Source organism: Schistocerca americana, chromosome 5, assembly GCF_021461395.2.
Source record: "Schistocerca americana isolate TAMUIC-IGC-003095 chromosome 5, iqSchAmer2.1, whole genome shotgun sequence".
Classification (NCBI taxonomy): Eukaryota; Metazoa; Arthropoda; class Insecta; order Orthoptera; family Acrididae; genus Schistocerca; species Schistocerca americana.
Genome location: NC_060123.1, coordinates 605,845,683 through 605,868,678, shown reverse-complemented (window position 1 = coordinate 605,868,678; position 22,996 = coordinate 605,845,683). Strand labels below are relative to the sequence as shown.

The 22,996-nt window shown below is 43.1% G+C and overlaps 1 protein-coding gene across 5 annotated transcripts in view; it reads right to left on the bottom strand.

The window, feature by feature from the left end:
- The window catches only part of LOC124615566 (centrosomin), a 406,915-nt gene that overhangs the window by 110,519 nt on the left and 273,400 nt on the right, over nt 1–22,996 (bottom strand). For all 5 annotated transcript variants that reach the window (XM_047143545.1, XM_047143548.1, XM_047143544.1 and 2 more), the window contains exons 4-5: nt 13,847–14,020; nt 2,486–2,629 (exon numbers count right to left, since the gene is read on the bottom strand). In XM_047143545.1, the coding sequence (XP_046999501.1) occupies nt 2,486–2,629; nt 13,847–14,020 (318 nt within the window). The remainder of the gene's footprint in view (nt 1–2,485; nt 2,630–13,846; nt 14,021–22,996) is intronic.

The window sequence follows — 22,996 nt, the reverse complement described above, 5'->3', positions numbered from 1 at the left end:
AGGAGGAGGAGGAGGCGGCGGCGGCGGCGCGGAGAAGGAGGAGGAGGAGGAGGCGGCGGCGCGGAGAAGGAGGAGGAGGAGGAGGCGGCGGCGCGGAGAAGGAGGAGGAGGAGGCGGCGGCGGCGCGGAGAAGGAGGAGGAGGAGGAGGCGGCGGCGCGGAGAAGGAGGAGGAGGAGGAGGCGGCGGCGCGGAGAAGGAGGAGGAGGAGGAGGCGGCGGCGCGGAGAAGGAGGAGGAGGAGGAGGCGGCGGCGCGGAGAAGGAGGAGGAGGCGGCGGCGCGGAGAAGGAGGAGGAGGCGGCGGCGCGGAGAAGGAGGAGGAGGCGGCGGCGCGGAGAAGGAGGAGGAGGCGGCGGCGCGGAGAAGGAGGAGGAGGCGGCGGCGCGGAGAAGGAGGAGGAGGCGGCGGCGCGGAGAAGGAGGAGGAGGCGGCGGCGCGGAGAAGGAGGAGGAGGCGGCGGCGCGGAGAAGGAGGAGGAGGCGGCGGCGCGGAGAAGGAGGAGGAGGCGGCGGCGCGGAGAAGGAGGAGGAGGCGGCGGCGCGGAGAAGGAGGAGGAGGCGGCGGCGCGGAGAAGGAGGAGGCGGCGGCGCGGAGAAGGAGGAGGCGGCGGCGCGGAGAAGGAGGAGGCGGCGGCGCGGAGAAGGAGGAGGCGGCGGCGCGGAGAAGGAGGAGGCGGCGGCGCGGAGAAGGAGGAGGCGGCGGCACGGAGAAGGAGGAGGCGGCGGCACCGAGAAGGAGGAGGCGGCGGCACCGAGAAGGAGGAGGCGGCGGCACCGAGAAGGAGGAGGCGGCGGCACCGAGAAGGAGGAGGCGGCGGCACCGAGAAGGAGGAGGCGGCGGCACGGAGAAGGAGGAGGCGGCGGCACGGAGAAGGAGGAGGCAAGGTAAAAAGTAAGGAAGACCGTGAGAGAGGAAGAAGGACAAAGAGAAGGAAGGAAGGAAGGAACCAGAATATGCAAAATACCAAAATGACCACAAATTCTAGTCGTTGAACCGTCCGTCTCCGGACGCAGGCGCCAACTACCCCCTTGAGGGGAGGGACTCCTTTTAGTCGCCTCTTACAACAGGCAGGAATACCTCTGCCTATTCTTACCTCGGACCCGCAGGGGGAACTTCAGTGAAGACATACATTATCCTTGGGGGGGGGGGGGGGGGGGGGAGATGATTTTTAAAATAAAACCTGTCCAACGTCCAACTTAAAAGTGGAAGCTCTCCTTTACAGACAATGCAGTACTACATGGAACTAACCTACAGAAAAAGAAACTTCTCTGGATTTGCATTTTGAAAAAAGTAAAAAAGAATTCAAAAGGCAAGAGTAAAGGAACTTTGACAGATATGCCCAAATGGAGAATACCATTGTAATCAAAAAGCAATCATCTTTCAAGTAAAAAAAAACTAACAATACATCTAGAACTGTTACATAGATATAGCATTTAAAAAATTTTTCTGAATTTCGCATTTCAAAATGGTGTTCGCAGTGTCATCTTGGGAGGCCTGTATCTAGGGGCAGGACCTTTTTTTTTTTGGGGGGGGGGGGGGGGACCAAAACATTGTGTGTTTCTTACTTACTCCTGAATTACAATATATGCTGAACTCAGTAACATCCGACACTATGAAGGTAGCCCCCTCCCTGAAGTGATACGGATTACACCAGCTAGATATTTTCATGCCTCCGACTCAAAGCCCATAGGAGTAGAGAGCAGTATGTAATGCAGTTTTAATATGCCTTGCGAACAGTAAACAGCACAAAATGTGAAACCAACTCTTGTGTAATATTTTTCATGAAAGTCACCCCTGTGCACATTGTCTCACTATTTGCCTCCTCACTAATGAGACTTCACATTGGCCACAGTAATATTAAAAACTGGGACAACACGCAAGTGGAGTTACACTTTTCCGTCTCACGAGAAGTAGTTTAGTGCACAGGGGAACAACCAATGGTGTATATACACTTGGGGCAATGTGCCTGTGAGCAACTCTTGAGTCACTCCAAGAAAAACTGACACAGCAAGTCTCACTTTAGCATTCTGCATGCTCACAAGCACTACCAAGTTGTTCATGAGCCACTCAACAGGTATGTAAGTATACAATTTAACACATCCTTTGAGCATGTGGAAACCAGCAACACTATACTGGTACGACATTTTGGGTACGTGTCAGTAGGGTGAAGCATATGCCCTAAATAGCATCTGAAAAAGTTCTTTACCAACTCCAAGATATAGGGGAGCAATGGACTGACTTAAGATATGATAAAAACTGGCGTTATCACAATACTGCTCATCCCAATAAAGATGAAATCCTGCGAGATGAGTAATTCTTAAATGCTCTAGGGGGCACGTTCTTTTATGTTCGCAGCTATCAATATGTCTCAGACTCATACACAAGATGTATACAGTATGATAGATGTGCAATTCTAACATTCTTGTGAAAAGTTGAAACCAAAATTATATTGCGAAGCACTTGGGTAAAAACTAGAATACACTCACCTGACCCAACAGATTATCAATGCATTTTTTCTGCTCCTGTATCTCTTCAGCAGCTTGTTTACTTGCTGATGGTCCATATGCCAATGAGTCACCCATTTTAACAAATTTCTGTTCCTGATGTTGCTCCATTAATTTCTGCAGTTGCTAAAACCAGAACAGTACACATACACAATTAATATCTCAAAACCAGTACACACAACAATCAAATAATTGCAAAGGAGAGGCCAGAACCCTGTGACCCATTTATTTTGTCAATCTTTGGCATAAAGTTCAAGACAGGATCTGCTCAGGTAAAACTCACTTTAACAATTTAAAATAAGAGGGAATTCTGTATTATAATATAAAGTCTGCAACCTAATAGTTTGAGAAATCAAATAATAACAGATTTCAGAGTGTTGAGGAGGAATGCCCTAACTGGCATTGTGACCAAATGGTTCAGATTACAGTTAATATCTGTGCGTGTGGATTTATATGACACTTTTGCTCTTTGGCAGCAGGATAAGTGTGGTCAAAGAAAACTGCCACTTGTAGCTCTGTCGTGTTTTAAAACTGCATGTTACTGTAAGACACTTTGCTTGTTAAAGCAATAGGAAGGTGGGCAAAGGGATGCAGCTACGTATGATTCTATGTCTACTGACAGCAAAGACTAGCTAACTTTTATTGGGAAAGTTATTCCACGAAAGTGCACATCACTGCATCAGCCATGTGACTTTTAGTTCTTTCATGAGATTAAGAGCTTAATTATAATGCTGTGAAAATTGTCATTTACTTTTCAAAACACATGTAGAACTACTTCAACAAACTGATACTGCGAACAGCCATAGCCTTGTACATAATCAGCCGTCAGTCCAAAATTATTTCACACAAATTAATCTTAGATCTGGTATATGCACAAATTAACTGCCACACCAAGTGTCACCATAAATGTAAACTAAGTTTGTTTTCCACCGCACGCAGTATACAGCATACTTGACTGCAGGAAAATGGCATTCACCCAACATTCTTCAGACAAAGGTCTTTTCTGCTCTACATATTTCTAATATTTATTTTCTTTAAGCTAACCATTTCCATGGCAGTTTTTGCTCTTTTGGAAAAGAACAAAAATATTGCAATGTGTGTAATATGAAGCCATGCACGTGGAAGCTGACTGTGATCCAAAAGTAGGGTTTATACTTTTCCTTCTCAAGTACATCTGTAATAAATCAAAATCTATCACTCAGTTTATTGGAAACTAATGGGCTGACTAAACCCGTGTGTGTGCGCATTTTATGATGATTCACACCTGTGCAAAGGTTATCTTTAGTCGCGACAGTGGAATTCAATTTTTTTGGAAACAGGGGTAGTGATCTAAGACCTTTCACGTGAATAACTTTCTTTCAAGTTACACCTGACTAATACGCTAAAGCTCGTCAAAATCAATGAGTCACAATGTCAGGGACTAAATTACACAAGAATAATGTGTTCTCATAAAAGTAACTACCAAAGCTTTATGTATAAATGTGTGGTTTTTAATGGATTCTTTTCTTGGTAGAAAAATGTCATATTTAAGGTTGAAAGCAAATGGTGTTTTTATTATACTATTATTTATTACAAACCCATTTGCAGCTTTTTAGCCACATAAACCAAAAACTGGTTTGAGATTTGTATAATTTCCATACCTATTGCCATGAGTAATTTTTGTTTGTCTGTGTGATGAAATGAGCTCCTACAAAAAATGAGGTTTTATTTTTTTTATAGTCATGTTACATTATTAAACATAAATCTACATCTAAGTGCCTGTATGTTCAAATTCAAATCTGAAAACTACTGGCAATACAGATACTTATTGTTACTGGTAGTAGTCAATATGCTGATCTCTTGAAGTCACGAAGTTAGCAATCGGCATAAACAAATGCTAACATAACTTGGCTACTTCAAAAAACATGGTTTGAAGCATAACATCAAAGACATCAACAGCAAGTGCCAAAAAGGAGCATCAGCAAAACGATGCATATGAGCCACAATAAGCATTTAACAGTATGAATCCAAATGAAAACTGTGCCAGGGCTTTGGCTATATCATTTTGCTGGAAATGAGCAGCAATCTACCCCACAGTCCTTCCCACCCCTTCTGAAGTGTACTTTTGCTGTCCAACCAATTTATGCAATATCCTATTCCATCCTCCTTCCAGACCCACTCCCAATCCATTGACACATGGATCATATCCCTGTGAAAAAGCCAGGTGCAAGACCTGCCTGATACGCCCACTACGCTCCACCTACTCCCGTCCGGTCACAGACTTACTCTATCCCATCATAAGCAGGGCCACATGTGAAAGTAGTCTTGTCTCCTACCAGCCCTGCTGCAGTTTCCGTACAGCCTTGCAAATGAGCACAATAATCAACCAGTTGTCTACCGGAATGAACAGACACAATACCAAATTGTGGCCATGAGCAGAGTTGACCACCCTTTGAGGAAAATACTGTTGAGCACAATATCTCAATTTCCCCCTCCCCCCCCCCCCCCCCCCCCCCCACATCCATCCCCATGAGGTTCAGTACAGGGAACATCGGAGCACATAATAGCTGAGATGATAAGTGCCCAATGGGAAAGGGTAAAACTATGATGAATAATGACAGATATCCTGGGATGCTCACTAAAAGAAACAAACCAAGTAGAAAGATAGAAAGAATAATTACAACAATCTTCCACTCTCAGAGCCTGTTCACTACAAGCTCTTTGGACAAACAGTGCCCACAGTCTGACATTAAATCTCCTCCTACAGTGAATAAAGATTACAATGTCTTCTACTGCCTGTACTGTATCCGTTAGAGCCTCTGATAGCTCAACACACATTAAGGTGTAATATGGTAAAAAACTGACAGTGGGGTGGGAATGAGCGTCCAATATGTAGTCTAGTTAATAATTATCTCCTTGCAACAAAATGAGTGCAAGAAAACTGTCTAAGCTGTAGGTAGGGGTTCAATCTTCCTGAGGATTTTCCCACTGAGACTAGTGGTTGCACCAGAGAGATAGAATATTCTTATTTATAATCACACTGAGTTTGTCCAAATGAACAGAATAGCTAAAAGGACTAGATATTAGAGTGCAGCCTCATTTCCAGACGCATGAACACCTAAAGGAACCCATACGAATTACACAGCGAGCGAGTTTAGTCATCCCTGTATCCATTCGTACTTAAGGGTGGTATGTGTACATTCCACAGAGATTCTGGAGAGCATTGAAGGAATCTGAACATATAACAGATTTAGAGTGTCTGTGTCTTCTGATGTTCAAGGTGCCCTGATAAAAAGCAAACAGCTCTGCAATAAAAATTGAGCACTTGTCTAAATGGTGACATTTGAAGACATCTTTCTCTAACAAGGGGGTCATTCTTAGAGCTATCAGTTAAATGGAGGTGGTCTCTGCAGAGTGCATTTGAAGCCCCAGAAATGTTAAGCAAATGACCAAAGCTGGAATAGTGTTCTTTGGACACAGACCTCTATACAGACTCAGGGATGGGAAGTGTTCTCACTCCCCAGGAACGTAGCAGGTAACGCAAATGAGGGTGGTAGAGTGTCTCACTTCGCAGGAACACAGCAGGTAATGCAACTTTAATCACTTAAGGAGTATACAAAAGCTTTATTTCAATTTATGCTTCACAACCCAAAACAATCTGACTCCTTCCCCCAACATGAGCTTCTCTTGCATGTTGCTTGAACTCACCTGTGCCAGTGACCAAGTCACATTCCTATTCTGTGCACCTGCTTCTTCCCTTCCAGATGTCAGTCACCCTTCCCCAACCCTCCCGCCCATCTCCTTTCTAAGTGCTGATAGATAGACACAATAATAAACATACAAACACACACACAAATTTCAAGCTTTCGCAACCCACGGTTGCTTCAACAGGAAAGAGGGAAGAAGAGGGAAAGACGAAAGGATGTGGGTTTTAAGGGAGAGGGTAAGGAGTCATTCCAATCCCGGGAGTGGAAAGGCGAGCGCGCGCGCACACGCACACGCACGCGCACGCGCACGCGCGCACACACACACACACACACACACACACACACACACACACACACACACACACACACACACACACATCCACACATACACAGACACAACACCTGCTACCCTACCTAAAACCTCTTTCCTCCTAACTCACAAATGTGAGTTGACAAATGTCTGCTTGTGTCTGTGTACGTGCGGATGGATGTGTGTGTGTGTGTGTGTGTGTGGGAGGGTAGTTAACCTTTCCTCCAAACCTCTCTCCCAATCCGAAACCTCTGTCCTATCCAAAGGCCTCACCTTCAGCCCCACTCCCAGATTTAACCAAACAGCCCTCGTCAAAGATTTACTGTCCTACACCCGTACTCTCTGCTGGAAATATCACTTTGCCACGAAGGAAAATGATCCTAATCCTACTCCTAATGATCCAACTCCCCAAGACACTATCCAAATTGAACCATGCCTGGAACAGTTCCGTCCTCCGTCACAGCGGGACCCACCTCCTCTTCCTCAAAATCACCCTCTCCTAACCTTCCAGGAATTTCTGACTTCCAGCCTTGCCTCTCAATCCTTCTTAAAAAACCTTAATCCTACTCCCAACATCACCACTGCTGAAGCCCAGGCTATCCGTGATCTGAAGGCTGACCGATCCATCGTCATTCTTCCGGCGGACAAGGGTTCCACAACTGTGGTACTTGATCGTCGGGAGTATGTGGCTGAGGGACTGCGTCAGCTTTCAGACAACACTACTTACAAAGTTTGCCAAGGCAATCCCATTCCTGATGTCCAGGCGGAGCTTCAAGGAATCCTCAGAACCTTAGGCCCCCTACAAAACCTTTCACCCGAGTCCATCAACCTCCTGACCCCACCAACACCCCGCACCCCTACCTTCTACCTTCTTCCCAAAATTCACAAACCCAATCATCCCGGCCGTCCCATTGTAGCTGGTTACCAAGCCCCCACCGAACGCATCTCTGCCTACGTAGATCAACACCTTCAACCCATTACATGCAGTCTCCCATCCTTCATCAAAGACACCAACCACTTTCTCAAACGCCTGGAATCCCTACCCAGTCTGTTACCCCCGGAAACCATCCTTGTAACCATTGATGCCACTTCCTTATACACAAATATTCCGCATGTCCAGGGCCTCGCTGCGATGGAGCACTTCCTTTCACGCCGATCACCTGCCGCCCTACCTAAAACCTCTTTCCTCATTACCTTAGCCAGCTTCATCCTGACCCACAACTTCTTCACTTTTGAAGGCCAGACATACCAACAATTAAAGGGAACAGCCATGGGTACCAGGATGGCCCCCTCGTATGCCAACCTATTCATGGGTCGCTTAGAGGAAGCCTTCTTGGTTACCCAGGCCTGCCAACCCGAAGTTTGGTACAGATTTATTGATGACATTTTCGTGATCTGGACTCACAGTGAAGAAGAACTCCAGAATTTCCTCTCCAACCTTAACTCCTTTGGTTCCATCAGATTCACCTGGTCCTACTCCAAATCCCATGCCACTTTCCTTGACGTTGACCTCCACCTGTCCAATGGCCAGCTTCACACGTCCGTCCACATTAAACCCACCAACAAGCAACAGTACCTCCATTATGACAGCTGCCACCCATTCCACATCAAACGGTCCCTTCCCTACAGCCTAGGTCTTCGTGGCAAACGAATCTGCTCCAGTCCGGAATCCCTGAAGCATTACACCAACAACCTGACAACAGCTTTCGCATCCCGCAACTACCCTCCCGACCTGGTACAGAAGCAAATAACCAGAGCCACATCCTCATCTCCTCAAACCCGGAACCTTCCACAGAAGAACCCCAAAAGTGCCCCACTTGTGACAGGATACTTTCCGGGACTGGATCAGATTCTGAATGTGGCTCTCCAGCAGGGATACGACTTCCTCAAATCCTGCCCTGAAATGAGATCCATCCTTCATGAAATCCTCCCCACTCCACCAAGAGTGTCTTTCCGCCGTCCACCTAACCTTCGCAACCTCTTAGTTCATCCCTATGAAATCCCCAAACCACCTTCCCTACCCTCTGGCTCCTACCCCTGTAACCGCCCCCGGTGTAAAACCTGTCCCATGCACCCTCCCACCACCACCTATTCTAGTCCTGTAACCCGGAAGGTGTACACGATCAAAGGCAGAGCCACGTGTGAAAGCACCCACGTGATTTACCAACTGACCTGCCTACACTGTGAAGCGTTCTATGTGGGAATGACCAGCAACAAACTGTCCATTCGCATGAATGGACACAGGCAGACAGTGTTTGTTGGTAATGAGGATCAACCTGTGGCTAAACATGCCTTGGTGCACGGCCAGCACATCTTGGCACAGTGTTACACCGTCCGGGTTATCTGGATACTTCCCACTAACACCAACCTGTCAGAACTCCGGAGATGGGAACTTGCCCTTCAGCATATCCTTTCTTCTCGCTATCCGCCAGGCCTCAATCTCCGCTAATTTCTAATTTCAATTTGCCGCCGCTCATACCTCACCTGTCTTTCAACTTCATCTTTGCCTCTGTACATCCACCCCGACTGACATCTCGGCCCAAACTCTTTGCCTTTACAAACGTCTGCTTGTGTCTGTGTATGTGTGGATGGATATGTGTGTGTGTGTGTGTGTGTGTGTGTGTGCGCGAGTGTATACCTGTCCTTTTTTCCCCCTAAGGTAAGTCTTTCCGCTCCCGGGATTGGAATGACTCCTTACCCTCTCATATATTGAAGGCCAAGTTCCCATCTCCGGAGTTCTGATAGGTTGGTGTCAGTGGGAAGTATCCAGATAACCCGGACGGTATAACACTGTGCCATGATGTGCTGGCCGTGCACCAAGGCATGTTTGGCCACAGGATGATCCTCATTACCAACAAACACTGTCTGCCTGTATCCGTTCATGCGAATGGACAGTTTGTTGCTGGTCATTCCCACACAGAAGGCTTCACAGTGTAGACATGTCAGTTGGTAAATCATGTGGGTGCTTTCACACGTGGCTCTGCCTTTGATCGCGTACACCTTCCAGGTTACAGGACTGGAGTAGGTCGTGGTGGGAGGGTGCATGGGACAGGTTTTACACCAGGGGGTAGTTACAAGGGTAGGAGCCAGAGGGTAGGGAAGGTGGTTTGGGGACTTCATAGGGATGAACCAAGAGGTTATGACGGTTTGGTGGACGGCAGAAAGACACACTTGGTGGAGTGGGGAGGATTTCATGAAGGATGGATCTCATTTCAGGGCAGGATTTGAGGAAGTCGTATCCCTGCTGGAGAGCCACAGTCAGAGTCTGATCCGGTCCTGGAAAGTATCCTGTCACAAGTGGGGCACTTTTGGGGTTCTTCTGTGGGAGGTTCTGGGTTTGAGGGGGATGAGAAATGGCTCTGGTTATTTGCTTCTGTACCAGGTCGGGAGGGTAATTGCGGGATGCGAAAGCTGTCTTCAGGTTATTGGTGTAATGGTTCCACAACTGTGGTACTCGATTGTCGGGCACATGTGGCTGAGCGACTCCGTCAGCTTTCGGACAACACTACATACAAAGTCTGCCAAGGTAATCCCATTCCTGATGTCCAGGCGGAGCTTCAAGGAATCCTCAGAACCTTAGGCCCCCTACAAAACCTTTCACCTGACTACGTCAACCTCCTGACCCCACCGACACCCCGCACCCCTACCTTCTACCTACTTCCTAAAATACACAAACCCAAACATCCCGGCCACCTCATTGTAGCTGGTTACCAAGCCCCCACAGAACATATCTCTGCCTACGTAGATCAACACCTTCAACCCATTACATGCAGTCTCCTATCCTTCATCAAAGACACCAATCACTTTCTCGAATGCCTGGAATCCTTACCCAATCTGTTACCCCCGGAAACCATCCTTGTAACCATTGATCCCACTTCCTTATACACAAATATCCCGCACGTCCAGGGCCTCGCTGTGATGGAGCACTTCCTTTCATGCCGATCACCTGCTACCCTACCTAAAACCTCTTTCCTCCTAACTCACAACTACTTCACTTTTGTTGGCCAGACATACCAACAATAAAAGGGAACAGCCATGGGTACCAGGATGGCCCCCTCGTACTCCAACCTATTTATGGGTCACTTAGAGGAAGCCTTCTTGGTTACCCAGGCCTGCCAACCCAAAGTTTGGTACAGATTTATTGATGACATCATCATGATCTGGACTCACAGTAAAGAGGAACTCCAGAATTTCCTCTCCAACCTCAACTCCTTTGGTTCCATCAGATTCACCTGGTCCTACTCCAAATCCCATGCCACTTTCCTTGATGTTGACCTCCACCTGTCCAATGGCCAGCTTCACACGTCCGTCCACATCAAACCCACCAACAAGCAGCAGTACCTCCATTACGACAGCTGCCACCCATTCCACATCAAACGGTCCCTTCCCTACAGCCTAGGTCTTCGTGGCAAACGAATCTGCTCCAGTCCTGAATCCCTGAACCATTTCACCAATAACCTGAAGACAGCTTTCGCGTCCCGCAACTACCCACCCTACCTGGTACAGAAGCAAATAAAGAGAGCCACTTCCTCACCCATCCCCTCAAACCCAGAACCTCCCACAGAAGAACCCCAAAAGTGCCCCACTTGTGACACGATACTTTCCGGGACTGCATCAGACTCTGAACGTGGCCCTCCAGCAGGGATACGACTTCCTCAAATCCTGCCCTGAAATGAGATCCATCCTTCATGAAATCCTCCCCGCTCCACCAATAGTGTCTTTCTGCCGTCCTCCTAACCTTCGTAGCCTCATGGTTCATCCCTATGAAGTCCCCAAACCACCTTCCCTACCCTCTGGCTCCTACCCTTGTAACTTCCCCTGGTGTAAAACCTGTCCCGTGCACCCTCCCACCACGACCTACTCCAGTCCTTAACCCGGAAGGTGTACACGATCAAAGGCAGAGCCATCTGCAAAAGCACCCACGAGGTTTACCAACTGACATGCTTACACTGTGAAGCCTTCTATGTGGGAATGACCAGCAACAAAATGTCCATTCGCATGAACGGACACAGGCAGACAGTGTTTGTTGGTAATGAGGATCACCCTGTGGCTAAACATGCCTTGGTGCATGGCCAGCACATCTTGGCACAGTGTTACACCGTCAGGGTTATCTGGATACTTTCCACTGAACCCAACGTATCAGAACTCCAGAGATGGGAACTTGGCCTTCAATATATCCTCTCTTCCCGTTATCCACCAGGCCTCAATCTCCGCTAATTTCAAGTTGCCACCGCTCATACCTCACCTGTCATTCAACAACACCTTTGCCTCTGTACTTCCACCTCGACTGACATCTCTGGCCAAACTCTTTGCCTTTACAAATGTCTGCTTGTGTCTGTATATGTGCGGGTGTGTGTGTGTGTGTGCGCGCGCATGTGTATACCTGTCCTACTTTCCCCCTAAGGTAAGTCTTTCTGCTCCTGGGATTGGAATGACTCCTTAACCTCTCCCTTAAAACCCACATCCTTTCGTCTTTCCCTCTCCTTCCCTCTTTCCTGATGAGGCAACAGTTTGTTGCGAAAGCTTGAATTTTGTGTGTGTCTATTAACATACCAACACTTTTGCTTGGTAAGTTCCATCATATATATATATATATATATATATATATATATATATATATATATATATATATATATTTAACAAAGTCATTGCAGAGGCAGTTGGTTTTACAGCAAATAAATAAATAAAGGTTAATTTACAACAAAGTATTCAGGGAGCATGACAAAGAAAGTTTAGGAAGAATTAAAAGCACTCTGTATTCAGGCCAGAATTGGACCATCGGTACCATCCGACCGCCATGTCATCCTCAGATGAGGATGTGGATAGGAGGGGCGTGTGGTCAGCACACTGGTCTCCTGGACTTTATGATGGTTTTCTGCACCGGAGCCACTACTATTCAGTTGAGTAGCTCCTCAGTTAGCATCACGAGGCTGAGTGCACCCTGAAAAATGGGAACATCTCGTGGTGGCCTGGATGGTCACCCATCCAAGTGCCAGCCACGCCAGACAGAGCTTAACTTCAGTGATCTGACGGGAACTGGTGTATCCACTGCGGAAAGGCTGTTGCCCTTAGGAATAATTAACCAGTCAACAATTTTGTGCACCTCTTGTGCAGCTGTATTATGTGACACACCTGTATCCCCAACCAGTCAACATTCTACACAGGGACATTTACTTTTTCTCCTTGATTATGTGTGCATACATCCTAAATAATACATAATGAAATAGCAAGAAAAAGCTGTAATGGGGGTGGGGATAGAAGATCTTTACATAAAAATAGGAAATCCTAAACTATCCCATGTCACTTCACCCAAGCACACTTCTGTAATATCTGCACATGGTAATTGATCTCCTGTATAGGCAGTTATCATAAAAGATAGATCAAAAACCAAATTAAAATTTAGAAATAAATTATACTAAAAATCGATTATGCAACAGTAGGATCGCCAATGTCTTTTGGCAACTAATCAAGTTCAATCAAAAAAACATCAAATAGACAACTGAAATTTGTGTTCTAAGCCAGCTGGTCTGTCTTTCAAACGAGAAGTAAGAATAATCCTCGTTCAATCAATTAAGTTCTTGATTTGTTGAAACCAATCACTAATTAGTCTCTCTATCGAGTGCACATCACAATACTGCATATGTACACTTGGTTCATTTTGGTACCTAAACCACTTCATGACATTGGAAGAGTGTCAATGCACTTCAAAGCTCAGTTATCGATGAGCTAGTTTGTGCTTGATTCTTATCAACACAATTTTTTTTTATCAATCAGAAGCTGTCTACTACGCCACGTCTGACAGTATGACACCTCTTTCTGCAGCACAACTGCATTAAAAAAGCATATTCTTGAAGCAGAATTTAATTCTAGGTATACTGTTTAAATAATGTTCAAGATTCAAATTTAAAATGCTGTAATTTTATTCCACTTTTCATAAATGTATAGTCTAAAGTCCAGATATTAACATTAATTAGTTTACGGGATATACTGGTAAGGCAGTTTGCAGAAAAGCATACTCCTATTCTAGTAATCAACTGCCTCATTATTTCATATAGATTATTTATCAACGGGCTCCATCAGTACATACACTTACAGTTTATCCTCATAATAATACTTCTAAAAATCAATAAAATAAGGTAAATAGTGCTTGCAAGACCTAAGTGTTACCCAATTGCCACGAATGGTCTTGGGAAAAGTTCCATATCTACCTTCTTAAAAATCTATGTGCAATTCCTGTGCTGAACCAGCCCGTAAGGGAATTATCATGAGCCTACTACATTTCTAGGAATTAAATATTCTTTCATACTTAAAATCTTCCCTGTGGACTCAGACTCGCACTTCACTTACATCCTCTAACTCCAGAATATGCCTTTCAAAAGATTTCTTCTGTTCTTCAAAGTCTTGCTGCAATTGCTTGATCTTCATTTGATGTTGTTCCTCCATAAGTTGCACTGCTTTTGCTGCCTGGCACACCAACTCCTGCTTATCTGCTAATTCCTTCCTCAAGGTCTCCGATTTCACCTGCAGAAGAGTATCTCTTTATTATGTCATGATTATGATAATGTTATAAAAATGTTATTACCAAGACATTTGCTAACTTCCCTCTATAGTTTCTATTACAATAAAGAACCTTCATATTTTAGAAAAATAAGATATGCTTTAACTCAGATGTACAGTCAGTTCAATAAGCAAGTGTTCACCATAATGTTAAATGTAATGTCTGCAGTGACATCTCTGGTAGTGATCTTGAATCTGTACTTCTATGCGCTTTTGCACAGTGTACAGATAAACAGTGTGCGAATTAAATGTTTTGTTTTGTCAGTTGCTGTTCTGGCTATTTGTACTTATTTACAGCTAATTTAAATGCTGAAAGAATGTGCAATATTTATCAAAAGTGCCTTCTGAGATCTGTTAAGAAGCTATCTGGTTCGAATGAGGCAAACTGGGTGCTTCAAGAGTATAATGATCCAAAATGGAAACAAGAGAATGGGATGTCCATGATGGATTGGCCTGCAATGTCTCTGGATGCAACACTAATCTAAACTGTTTTGTTGTGTATTAAAGCTTAAAAGAAAGCCAATACATACTTTGAAGCAGCCATCATATAAAATCAGGATGATATGGAAATCATTACCAAGAGAATATGCAGAAAATCTCGTGAAAAGCATGCCAAAGAGCTGCCAGGCTATAACTGATAATGGCGGTGATTGGATTAAAACTATTAAGTAATTGCACAATTAGTAATAACATGTATTTTCATGTAAATATAAACTTATTATAGTGTCTTTTGTTTCATACAGACAACGCTGCAACACTTTCTTGTGGAACTGACTGTAGCTGCTACATACTACTACTACTACTACTACTACTACTACTACTACGCTGCTGCTGCTATAGACTACTAACAATTTTTATTTACACTCAGCTTGCATTACGTAACCCAGAACATCAGTCACACTATTTATGTTAACAAATGCTGTAAGTTAATGCTTTATGTAAATGACAATTTAGAAAAATACAACATATTTTCACCTGTACTATTTGGCAGCTTTCCAGGTCTTACTACAGATATAATATTATCATAACAAACTGGTAACTACTGAAAGGTACGTATCACTATGAACTGTATGAACATAACCTTATTTGTAATAGAGTTGTTTCTTGCAGTGCTAATGGGGGATTTCCAAATACACAAATTTTGAGACATTATCAAAAACATACTGTTTTGAAGTACGTTTTGAATTTTCGAGTACTTCTCACCCCTAATAGAAAGTAACTATAAATTTCTGCGTAGAGTAAGTAACCCTACACTGGACCTAGACTCCATTATTAAAACTCATAGCAGAAAACTTGGTATGATCTGGGTTGCAAATGGTAGAATAAGACCATTACCCTACATAACACTTTCATATGCCAGATTGAGATTTTCACTCTGCAGCGGAGTGTGCGCTGATATGAAACTTCCTTGCAGATTAAAACTGTGTGCCAGACCGAGACTCGAACTCGGGACCTTTGCCTTTCGCGGGCAAGTGCTCTACCAACTGAGCTACCCAAGCACAAATCACGCCCCGTCCTCACAGCTTTCACTTCTGCCAGTACCTCATCTCCTACCTTCCAAACTTTACAGAAGTTCTCCTGCGAAACTTGCAGAACTAGCACTCCTGAAAGAAAGGATATTGCGGAGACATGGCTCAGCTCCTATAAATTTTGGAAGGTAGGAGACAAATTACTGGCAGAAGCAAAGCTGTGAGGACGGGGCGCGAGTCGTGCTTGGGTAGCTCAGTTGGTAGAGCACTTGCCCGCGAAAGGCAAACGTCCCGAGTTCGAGTCTCAGTCCGGCACACAGTTTTAATCTGCCAGGAAGTTTCACTCTCATATGCTATGACAACAAAAACTTCTGGGGAGAATAAAAACAAAGCAATTATTTCAGACAAATACCCATTGTACAGTCAATATTTTGAGCAGCCGACTGATGTCTAACTATTTTTTGGCTTCAGCTGCACTGTCCCAAAATAGTAGATTTTAAAATTGTTTATTCCTCAATTAAATATGTAAGGATTTCAAGCCACATGAAGTGAATAATTCAGTTAATTTTTACTAAACTATCAGAATGGAAAGTACTGCTAATTGGTAATCTTTACTTTTAACAATAGCCATGTCAAGATTGTCAAACAGACGCATTTTGGCGACTATCTTCAGTAAGCAGTGGAATATCATAGAAACACACTAATGAGCCAAAATAATACTACCACATGCCTAATAACATGTTGCTCCACATAGCAGAGCATGTCAAATGGATTCAACAAGTCCTTGGTAGGTTTCCAGAGGTATGTGGCACAGATGCCTAAGAACAGGTCGCGCAAAAGCCTTAAATTACAGACCATTTGTTTGTGGGCACAGAGCTGCCATTTGGCAGTGACTGAGTTGTGTTCCATCAGGTGCAAGTTCAATATTATACTCCTCAAATCACTGAAGCACAATTCTGGCTTTGCCCATGAACCGTCATCCTGCAGGAAGATGCCATAAAAATCACAGAAGACATCAAGAATGAAGGAACGTGTGGTGCACAAAGATGTTCACATATCCGCAATTCTCATGCTTTCAATTACTATCACAGGTCCCATGGCAGACTAGGGTAATATCGCACATAGCAATACTGCCTCCAATGGCCTATGCCCATGGCATGGTACACATTTCAAACAGCCGTTTGCCTGGATGACAGCATTTACTGACATGACCATTCACGTGGTTTAAAAAGAAAACACAGTCGTCATCGACAAAACAGTGGGCACATTTCTATTGATCCACAAACCAATCTCAATAATCCTGTGGCCACTCTAATGACAATTGACAATGTCACCGGGTCAACAAGGCATACAGAACTTCTGCTGCAGAATCCCATGTTACACAATGGATTCTGAAAGGTATGCTCCAAAACAGTTTTACTTGCCCCAGCACAAAACTCTGTTATCAGATTTGGCACAGATTGCCATCTATCCTCATTTATGGAGTGAGCAAGCCTCCGAAATGATGAGGCGTGGACATCCAAAAACATGTTACCGAGTTTCGCTCTCACCATCCTTCAACCACTTTCCGTAGGTGCTCATGACAGTAGCACAAGAACAGCTGAGCAGCTTTGCCATCCCAACATGTTTGCTTGAAGGGACCACCACCACCACCACCACCACCACCACCACCACCACCGCATATCTGTCATGGAATGCTATTTGTAATGTCATTCATGTCAAATTTGAATTTACAATGGGTGCTGCCTTTTCTGACACACTTGAAAAATTCTTCAAAGCTGGAAAAGCATATAGAGGCTTGTGTGTTTTATGACTACATAAAATGTGGATTCACTTTCACACTACAGATACAAAATTATCATCCAAACTACAATGACATCGTCAGCATGGGCTTGTTAGTATTGTTTTAAATTTTTATCTGTTCATCAGTTTCATTCCTTAGTATCCTGGAGATACTAAAAGGTATCAGATAGATTATATAATGGTAAGACAGAGATTTAGGAACCAGGTTTTAAATTGTAAGAGATTTCCAGGGGCAGATGTGGACTCTGACCACAATCTATTGGTTATGAACTGTAGATTAAAACTGAAGAAACTGCAAAAAGGTGGGAATTTAAGGAGATGGGACCTGGATAAACTGAAAGAACCAGAGATTGTACAGAGTTTCAGGGAGAGCATAAGGGAACAACTGACAGGAATAGGGGAAAGAAATACAGTATAAGAAGAATGGGTAACTTTGAGGGATGAAGTATTGAAGGCAGCAGACGAGGGCTGGTAGAAATCCTTGGGTAACAGAAGAAATATTGAATTTAATTAATGAAAGGAGAAAATATAAAAATGCAGTAAATGAAGCAGGCAAAAAGGAATACGAACGTCTCAAAAATGAGATTGACAGGACGTTCAAAACTGCTAAGCAGGGATGGCTAGAGGACAAATGTAAGGATGTAGAGGCTTATCTCACTAGGGGTAAGACAGACATTGCCTACAGGAAAATTAAAGAGACCTTTGGAGAAAAGAGAACCACTTGTATGAATATCAAGAGCTCAGATGGAAACCCAGTTCTAGGCAAAGAAGGGAAAGCAGAAAGGTGGAAGGAGTATATAGAGAGTCTATACAAGGGTGACATGCTAGAGGACAATATTATGGAAATGGAAGAGGATGTAGATGAAGATGAAATGGGAGATACAATACTGCGTGAAGAGTTTGACAGAGCACGGAAAGACCTCAGTCAAAACAAGGCCCCGGGAGTAGACAACATTCCATTAGAACTACTGACGGCCTTGGGAGAGCCAGTCCTGACAAAACTCTACCATCTGGTGAGCAAGATGTATGAGACAAGCGAAATAACCTCAGACTCCAAGAATATAATAATTCCAATTCCAAAGAAAGCAGGTGTTGACAGATGTGAAAATTACCAAACTATCAGTTTAATAAGTCACAGCTACAAAATACTAACGCGAATTCTTTACAGGCGAATGGAAAAACTGGTAGAAGCTGATCTCGGGGAAGATCAGTTTGGATTCTGTAGAAATGTTAGAACACGTGAGGCAATAATGACCTTACAACTTATCTTAGAAGCTAGATTAAGAAAAGGCAAACCTACGTTTCTAGCATTTGTAGACTTAGAGAAAGCTTTTGACAATGTTGACTGGAATACTCTCTTTCAAATTCTAAAGGTGGCAGGGGTAAAATACAGGGAACGAAAGGCTATTTACAATTTGTACAGAAACCAGATGGCAGTTATAAGAGTTGAGGGGCATGAAAGGGAAGCAGTGGTTGGGAAGGGAGTGAGACAGGGTTGTAGCCCCTCCCCAATGTTATTCAATCTGTATATTGAGCAAGCAGTAAAGGAAACAAAAGAAAAATTCGGTGTAGGTATTAAAATTCAGAGAGAAGAAATAAAAACTTCGAGGTTCATCGATGACATTTTAATTCCGTCAGAGACAGCAAAGGACTTTGAAGAGCAGCTGAACGGAATGGACAGTGTCTTGAAAGGAGGATATAAGATGAACATTAACAAAAGCAAAATGAGGATCATGGAATGTAGTCAAATTAAGTCGGGTGATGCTGAGGGAATTAGATTAGGAAATGAGACACTTGAAGTAGTTAAGGAGTTTTGCTATTTGGGGAGCAAAATAACTGATGATCGTCGAAGTAGAGAGGATATAAAATGTAGACTGGCAATGGCAAGGAAAGCGTTTCTGAAGAAGAGAAATTTGTTAACATCGAGTATAGATTTAAGTGTCAGGAAGTTGTTTCTGAAAGTATTTCTATGGAGTGTAGCCATGTATGGAGGTGAAACATGGACGATAAATAGTTTGGACAAGAAGAGAATTTAAGCTTTCGAAATGTGGTGCTACAGAAGAATGCTGAAGATTAGATGGGTAGATCACGTAACTAATGAGGAGGTATTGAATAGAATAGGGGAGAAGAGGAGTTTGTGGCACAACTTGACAAGAAGAAGGGACCGGTTGGTAGGGCATATTCTGAGGCAGCAAGGGATCACAAATTTAGCATTGGAGGGGAGCGTGGAGTGTAAAAATCGTAGAGGGAGCCCAAGAGTTGAATACACTAAGCAGATTCAGAAGGATGTAGGTTACAGTAAGTACCGGGAGATGAAGAAGCTTGCAGAGGATAGAGTAGTATGGAGAGCTTCATCAAGCCAGTCTCAGGACTGAAGACCACAACAACAACAACAACAACAACAACAACAACAACAGCAGCAGCAGCAGCAGTATGAGAGAAATGTGTGTAGCCATAATTCTTTTGTGTTTCCTCCTGTCAGGCCACTAAGCATACAACACAGAACACTCCAAGACAGCAGACATCACAGCTTGCATCATTATGTTGTTTCTGTCAAGGATCCTCAAATTCACTTGACACAGCAGCTTTCCCGTTCTTTGCACCTTAACTGCTGCATCAGATGCCATCAACAATTGTCTTACACAGGGTGTCTAAGGAGGAATGGTTAATATTCAGGGACATTACAGGAACACTCACTTGAAGCCAGAAACTCTCTATGGACACATGCCCTATTCTGAATGGTTTCCAACACAGAAGACATTTAAAGTCACTTTTTTAATGCTTTCCTTGAATAAATCAAACTGCGCCCACTAGCAAAAACATGCCACAGTACACAGTTAAAATACAGTACTACCAGTCTGCACAAAGATAGCAACAGAATATTGGAAATATTGCACAACATGCATGCTCTATACCTTAGATAATTTTTGTAGTACATTTTATGATAATTTCTCATTGCCCTATACCAACCTCTACATCTTTATTTCCTCTACACTACTGTGGTACACTGTAAACAATGTCAATTTATCAAATAATACAGAAAAAATATTGTCTATCTCAGAAGCCATTCGGAATAGGGAAAATGTCCTTATGAAGCTTTTTGCTTCAAATAACCATTTCTCCTGGGACATCCTATATATTCATAGACAAGTCTGCGACAGCAATTTATTTTCCTTTTACCACCCCATTAAATACAGGTTTCAACCATGAATGGCATAATGTTAATTACACCAACATATATACACTATATGTTACCAGTACCTAGGCATCTGTTGCTTGAAAGTTTGTGCAAAGCTTTTTGAAAGTCAGAAATAAAAGATGAATATCTTTTGTCATCATCTTGCATTATGTGTGTGTTTTTGATTGCACTAATTTCTTCTATCACCCAATGATCTTCTCTACTCATTGCAGTCCATAAAGAGTTTTTGTATTTGCCAATGTGCATTGTTTATATTGCCCCGTTTCAATTTTTCATGTGTCTCTTGGTAAGTATCATCCATCCATTCTTCTTCAGCTTTCTACATTTCTGGTTAACTTCTTTTCCAGGTGGGCTGTATTATTCCTGCTCAGTTTTAGGATCTTCACATTTTTTATTTATTCATTAATTTCAGCACTTTATTATCAGGTATGAATGTTTGAGTTTTTCAATTCAAGAACTCTTTCTGTAGAGTTCATTACATGCATTCCATCAGTTTTTCACACAAAAAACTTCTTAAAGTATTCTCCTGCCACAAGTTCTTTGCAGGTAGTCTTGTACTTATGGCTCTTCCAACTTGCCTAGACTCCAATATTTGAAACACTCTCTCTAATTTTCAACAGGAATTTTATTCATACTAGATTGTGATCACTGTCAGTATCAGCACCTAGACAACTCCTGAGGTCCTTAACTACGGTAGATTCCTGGATCTGTGTTTCACTGAAATGTAATCAATCCATTAATCTAAGTAATGCCTTCTCAGAACATTTATTCACAATAATGAACTGTCGTCCAGCCAAAAATGTTATTACCACTCTCCCCCTCCTCCCCCATTTTGCGTGCGCAGAATGGACTTAAATTATATTTTGTTCAATACCTTCACTAATTACTGCACTAAAATGTCATGATGATTAAATTCTCATCTCCTTTAATATATTTTAAAAGTTCGTTAATAGTATTACACACTGCTTTACTTTCATCCTCATCTCTGTTTGCCATGTGTCATATGTATGTTTTGTCTGCTGGCGGTGTATTTGAGCAATGACTTGTCTTCCCTGGGGAGATGGTTGCTTCTCTTCGCGAAAGGAACATAGCTGTTTTCATTGGCTTGGCTTGACGTAATGTTCCGCCCTGAACCTCTGTTTGTCTATATCAACAAAAACTTAGCAAGAGGAAACAAACATGCCAACAGCTAAAGCTCGAGAGAGGGGAGGGCATTCAGATGATGATGATGATTTGGTTTGTGGAGCGCTTAACTGTGCAGTTATCAGCACCCGTACGAATTGTCAACCTTTGCTCAGTCCAATTTCACCACTTTCATGAATGAGCAGGCAATCAGATCCATCAGTTACTTACAGCATGTGAGGGTTTTGTTCCATAATATGACCATGGCTGGGATAAATGCACAGCAGAAAGGAAGGGAACACACAGATATAGGATTCAACAACTGGGAAAGTAAGTAGTCACACATATAGAAAATACTACAACGTAGGATTATACAGCCAATCGGTTGCAGGTAGGTACACTGACCTAGATTTCAACACCTACTAGAGGTATCTTCATCAATGTGCAAAGGTTACTTACACAAAATAACATTGCTAAAAAGCAATGGTCAGGATTTAGGGCAGCTATGCTTAAGTCAAAAGTGAAATAAAACATTCTAGCCTTTACCACATGTGGCCAGCTGGGAACAACAACGCACTGATCGGTCCAGTGGCTTACATAGCTTCCACAAAAACAATACGAGTTGCACTGCCTTTCAGGTGCAGACAGTAACATGGGTCCGTTTGAGTCAAAATAACAGAAAAAAATGACAGTTAATTTTAAAAATAAAATATAAAGAAAGAGAGCTTAATATCTTTTTGAAAACACACAATAGTCAAGCAGATTAAGTATAATAGATCCACCTGTTTACAGAAATTACAATTACATGAAAGAACGACATTGAAAACATCTTACGAACAGTTGTACAATCCAGAAAATATTTGCAGGAAGGTAACTTTAACAGCACATATGTATGGTATTAGAAGAAAATGTTTTGGAACCAGAAGCAGGGATACTACAGTAAAAAATAGGGGAATCAAAATTCCACAAGTGGTGGATTGAAACTATTGAAAAAAAAATTTTTTTTGTTATGTAGTTTTGTAAAGTTTTAGACCCATATTTGTTCTGAGTTTTTGAAGAGAGTATGGTTTCAGAGAGAGATGAGAATCCAGCCCCATGATACAAACAGAAATTAGGCTTGCCGTTAACATCATTACGTATTTGCTCAAACAGTTTCATAAAAAATGGCTTTTTAATGTGAATCCACAGGCCCCAAAATAAAAGTCACCATCCGATGCAGTCGATTGTGATCAGTATGAAGAGTGCATACCACGAGTTAGCAAGGTTTCTTTACAAACAAATAAAAAAATCCTTTGTTTTTCAAAATTATTATTGTAGACAATAGACAAAATCTACTCAGTAAAAGCA